Below are 6,000 nucleotides of genomic sequence, written 5' to 3'. Positions count from 1 at the left end.
TGGCAGTTTTTTTGGAAAAATTCTTGCGATTTATCTGAAAAATATTCTGGACTAACATTTGCAAAATTTCTGGACAAAATCTTGCAGTAAAAATTTAATCCATCGTATGCAGAATACCTGAAGAAAGTTTTGCGGAGTTTCTGAAGGAGGCTTATAACATTTGTGGAGATATGCCGCTGAACTTCTGGAGATTTTTTGTAGAACTGATGAAGAAATCCTTGCGGTATTCCAAGGAAATTTTGGAACATTTCTTGAACAGTTCTATAGAAATTTCTGAGAAAAATCTTGGAGAAATTCTTGCAGAGTTTGAAGAGAAATACATCTGGAGAATTTCTGTATAAATTCTTCTGGAATTCCAAGTAGTGTTCTTGCACATATTATGCAATTATTTTTTACGGTTTTCGCAATATTGTAGAGAAAATTCTTGCACAATTTTTTGCAGAGTTATAACACCATAAGTAGTGGAAAAATTCTTGCTTAAGTTATTGAGATATTTTTGAACTTCTTCTGGAGAAATTCTTGCCGAATTCATGGAATCTTTTTCTCTGGAGACCTTATGGCAGAACTTCTGTAAGAATTTCTATAGAGCTAGGAACAATTTATCCAGTGAATGTGCTAGAAATTATCAAGATATTTTGCAATACATTTGTTGGAAAATTTGCAATGAATCTGACCACAAATATATTTTTGAAGAAAGATCTGTTCAATTGTTACAGAAATTGTTGAGAAGTTCTTGAAGCAGTTCTTCAATAAATGTCGAGGAAATTTTTGCAGGAATTCGAGGAAGTTCTAAAATTTTTTCCGAAAATCTCTTGGATAATTTTAGTAAAATCTTGTATTTTTTGGGTGTTTCTAGAGGAGTGCTTGCAGTGCTTCTTAAGAAAATATTTAAAAGTTTCTGGATAAACTGTTGCAGAATGTTTGGAGAAATTTTGTCAGAGTTTCCTCGTATATTCTGGAGACATTTTCGCATGAGTTCTGGATATATATTTATGAATGATTGTAGATGAAACTCAAGCAGGATTTTTAGCACACTTTCCGAACAAATTCATGCAGTACTGTAAGTGAAATACTAGCAAAATATATTCGTGAAATTATATTTGAAATAGCGAAAGGAATTCATGTACCTTTTATAAAGAAAATAATTCAAAAAAATTTGATTAATCTTTGCAAAATTTCTGAAGCGAATAATTCAGCATTTCCATATGAATGTATGCAGAATATAAAAAAAAAACCCTGCTCAGTTCTCAGGAATATTGCCAAATTGCTGGAAATTTATTATTTAAAATTTCTGGATTTATATTAGCAGAATTTCTGGACAAAATCTTGTAGCATTTCTTCATATATGCTTGCCAAACTTTAGCAAAAGAACTTCTATAGAATTTCTTGCGGAATATCTGAAAAAAAAATAATCTTTTGGAATTTATGAAGGAAGATTGTAATATTTCTGGAGAGATAATGATTAATTTCATAACTTAAATTTCTACAGGAATTTGAATCGAACTTCTGCAGAGTTACAGAATATCTAAAGAAATTAATGCTGAGTTTCTGGACGAATGCTGGCAGAATTTGTGGAATTCATAAAGAAATTCTCGCTGAAAGATTTATTTTGGAGATGTTAAAATGTTTATGCTATTTATTTTTCCAGAAATTACACAAAAACTGCAAAAATTCTGCAAGCATTTTTTTAGAAAAAAAAACTGCAAGGAATCCTCCCTTACTTCTTCAGTAAAACGATCCAGTTTATTACACATTTCTGCTCGATATGCAACAACTCATTTAAATTTGATACATATTAATAGCTTACAAAACTTCATAAGTCAAGTTAAACTCCGACAGATACAAACACCTACAGTTACTCGGATCGATCAATGCCTTAAACCAAATAGCAACAATCTTTTCTACCCCATACGGAACCTAGATTTGTACTTGACTGGCTGCCCCCGCCGCCAGTTGCAGTTCCTGATCGTGATGTTGATGTTGACCGCTACTCGTGACACTACTTCCACTTCCCAGCGGAGACACGTGCTGATGGTGGAACGCTGATGAGTGACTATGATGCTGATGATGATGATGCTGATGGTGGTGATCAAACAGAGCTGCTGCTTGTAACGCAGCTGCGGCTGCTGCCGAACTATGATGCGATGGATGGAACTGGTGTTGGTCGTCCTGAAGCAAACTCGGTTGCGTTTGATGCCCGTGGTGGAGATGCTGCAACTTTGGGGAGGCACCGAACTCGAACAGGTTGCTGTTGAAGTTGCTGCTGTTCCATCACGTGTACTCCGAGCGCCAACTCTATCGAACGATGAAGAATAGTGTGGGTGGTTTATTTGACAAGTATTGCACTGGCTTAAGGGATTTTCCCGAATGACATTTACATTTCTTGACAAATAATTTGTGTATAGTGAGTAGCGTTAGTTTAAGTTGGACTGAGATCAAAATTATCCATTCGAAAAAACGTCATTCGACCAAATGTCAAAGATTCTTTATACTAATAAAGCAAATACTCACCATCGAATTGAGTCCCAAGTGGTAAGATTGAGAGTGGGGTACGACGCCACCTCCTAGCGAGCCGGCACTTCCGAAGCCACTCTGCAGACTGCTGGTCGTTCCGAGGCCTCCCATTCCCGTTGTGTACCAGCCTCCGTGCATATGCGTATGAGCGGGATGCAAACCCCCCGAAAGGTGACTGTGCTGACCTATTAGAAAGATGTATTCGATTCCAGTTAGACATGAACATGAAGTTCTTTGAAATTATTAATAATTACCCATCGACCCGGGAAAACCTCCCGGAAAGGATTTGTTGTGATCCAGTGGCTTCATCAGATCACCGAGGTGGCTACCCAGAGGAAGACACGACCCGGGCATGCCTTTCTTTTTCTTAGATTTCGACGACAGCTTCCGATTTCGGGTTTGGATACCTTCTTTCTTCATCGTTAGTGGTCGGTTTACCTGTAAGTAGAAGAATTGAAATATTCATGAGTTCTTCATTCCTACTTTGAGTATTTTTTTTTAGAATTATTGGATAGATCAGAATTTGATCCTAAATCTGAATCTGAGTCTCTGAATCTCTGAATCTCTGAATCTCTGAATCTCTGAATATCTGAACCTATGAATCTCTGAATCTCTTAAACTCTGAATCTCTGAAACTCTGAATTTCTGAATCTCTGAATCTATGAATTTCTAATTCTCTGAATCTAACCTCCCGTTTCAGAATCTTTGAATCTGAAACTCTGAATCTCTCAATCTGAATTGCTAAGCCAGAATCTCTTAATCTTATAATCTTATAATCTGAATATCTGATTATGAATCTCTTAACCTGATTCCCTAGATCTGGGTGACACAGGCCTCTTCGCCAAAATACGAAGCCTGCTTGTCATATGTATAAGATTGCAAAAAAGTTTGGATATACAATTTTCATACATGTAAAAATGAAAGCTTTCTTAGAAGGGATTTCAATGACTACGTCTGATAAAATTCAATAGCTTTGGGTCATAATAGGTAAAAATTCAATTTTAGAAAGCACTTTGCGTAGATAGTTACCAACATCTTGTGCCAGACTGAACTTTTACGATGAACTTAAATTTACTCTTGATTGGACTTGTATTGTGTAGACTTCATCGCACTCGCATTCGTCAGCATACAACTACCCAACCAAATCCCATTGACTCCGAGCACCATCCGCCAACTTCACGACGACGACGGCTGCTGTCGATTAAGATCTGAGCTTCTAGGAATCGAGATCGCCTAATTAGGGTACCGCGATGGTGAAATGCATTGCACTTGCCCACCACCGCGTCATCGCACGCCAAAAACGCGGATAAAACGAGAAAAATCTGCACATCTGCATTGGGCAGACACAAGCCACTCCATTTGAACCAGCGTTTCCTAAGCGGTGGTCCGCGGACCCCTAGGACCGTACCAACTTCTCAGGAGAATTGCCATTTTGAATAAACTCTTGCGTTATCTGTGATGTACCTGTCAAGGACATCTGTTGACTCATGTTTAGATCTTAAGATGGTTCCCATACATTTTTATTTCAGAAATAAAAAATGTCAAGGGATGCTTGTTAAACTTCAGAGAGGGAAACAGCTTCAGAAAAGTTGGGAACCACTGATTAAGACACTAGCATAGCGCTGCTGCATATCTGCAAGAACATTTATAGCATCTCGAGCTTGATGACGCGACTAAATCGAGCGTAGCGACGCAGCAGAGTTCTCGAGACGGCAAGCGAGAACCACACACGTGCTTAGACTTGTGCTTAGAAAACGTGCGGTCGATTGATGCTGACTGGTGGCTGGCGAGACGATGGTCGGCGCATTATGAGCGCACAGCGCGGAGGCCACACGCGACCACCCGAGTTCATCAAAATCCCTTTCGGTTCGGGTGGAACGCAGGCTAGGAATGAACGAACGGTCGTCGTCATGAATCGGAAGATATTTATTTTGTCATTTGTTAAACCAGCAGCAAGCATTGTTAGAATTTATTGACCGTGCTGTCACGGGGAATGATGGAGCGGCAGAATTCTTATGAATCGGTATCGTGCACCACAACCAATGAATGGGGACTTAGAATTGAAGGAATATATGAGTCCGTTCATTTCTAACGAAATTAATTGCATTATTTTCCTTCAAACTTATACATTAGTAAGGGCTCAAAATTACCCATAACGCGGGTAGATCACCTTTTCGTGGTGCGTTATGGGGTAAAGATCTACCAGTGAACCCTAGTCCTGACTGCTTCAAACGAAGAGAACAGGATGTTATAGTAATCAAAGGAACACTTTTAGTCCTTGTTACATTTCAAACCTTGTTGAAAGTGACAAGTCTCGGTTTTCCCAGTTGCCGAGAATGATCTTGAGACAAGGTTAAAAATGAGTCGAATTCAACAATTTGTTTTCTAATCTTTTATTTATTTCGTTCTCTAGTTTGAAGAAGTAAGGACTAGGATTCTGATGCATGGACAATATCGGTGTAATTTCTTGGCTTTATCGGGGGATCTGATTTTGCCAGATAAAGGGGCGCGCCTGTGGAGAGTGCCTGCACCACACTCTTCGAAGGGTAGGAACCTTTCAGTTAGAATCCTTTCCTGTGATCAAGTCAGGAATTACAACTGTAAGAAAACCGAATGCTTTATCACTTCTCGATAGAGACAAAGTAAAACGACATGCACTACACAAAGGACACGGGATATACTACAATAGATCAAATATTGGTCGCAGTGGTTTATGTTCCGAAATAAAAAAAAAGGGCTCAAAATCAAATAAATATATCTTTTGATTAAAATTACCTAGCAATCAGAAATTTTCTTTACATTTTTTTGGGTGTTATTACATGGACACCGGTAAACCTGTACATATTGTGGAACTTGTGAGTTTTAGTACCAAAATATGGCATGTGACAGTTCAATATTCAGCATTTTAAATAGCTGTGACTTTTCTATTATTATTATTTCTCATAAAGGATATTTTTTATTTGACAAACCATATAACCCAGTAATGACCACTGGAGAAAACAGTATTCTGTTGAATGTTGTCAGATTGAAAAATAGTTTCAATCTAGGCTGATGAACAACATTATGCAAATACAAAACGAATTCCACTAATCGGTGACATATAACTGACAAATTCATCTTTCGCGGTCCTTTAAAAATCCTTAAAACCATCGAATTCCTTTCACATCCACGGTTCCATTTCAACCCAAGTACTGTTCAATTTCTCTCTGCCGAGATCGTAATCGGTTGCAATTTCTCATTTGCTTTCCTTCGGTCGATCCTGCAACAGTAGGTATATAGGACCTCATCAACCACCCAACCAAGCGAGTCAGAGTGGACAGAGGAAAAAAAACTGGAAGTCCTCTTAAATCTGTCAATTGTCAAATGCTTCTCAGCCCCTCGCTCTCCTCCCGTGGTGATACCTTCGTCATCAGCTTCATCATCATCATCATGGTATGTCGGCACCACTTCCGCACAAAAGATGCTGGACCCCTCCCTTGGTATGGG

The 6,000-nt window shown here is 38.6% G+C and overlaps 1 protein-coding gene across 1 annotated transcript in view; it reads right to left on the bottom strand.

The window, feature by feature from the left end:
- Positions 1-384: 384 nt before the first annotated feature.
- The window catches only part of LOC5567502 (GATA-binding factor C), a 678,672-nt gene continuing 673,056 nt past the window's right edge, over positions 385-6,000 (bottom strand). Inside the window, exons 6-8 of the mRNA XM_021837727.1 lie at positions 2,769-2,952; positions 2,512-2,699; positions 385-2,295 (exon numbers count right to left, since the gene is read on the bottom strand). Coding sequence (XP_021693419.1) covers positions 2,272-2,295; positions 2,512-2,699; positions 2,769-2,952 — 396 coding nt within the window. The 3' untranslated portion in view covers positions 385-2,271. The remainder of the gene's footprint in view (positions 2,296-2,511; positions 2,700-2,768; positions 2,953-6,000) is intronic.

The sequence above is a fragment of the Aedes aegypti genome, chromosome 1 (assembly GCF_002204515.2).
Source record: "Aedes aegypti strain LVP_AGWG chromosome 1, AaegL5.0 Primary Assembly, whole genome shotgun sequence".
Taxonomy (NCBI): Eukaryota; Metazoa; Arthropoda; class Insecta; order Diptera; family Culicidae; genus Aedes; species Aedes aegypti.
Note: the sequence above shows the minus strand (reverse complement) of the source record. Positions and strands in the feature narration are given on the sequence as shown.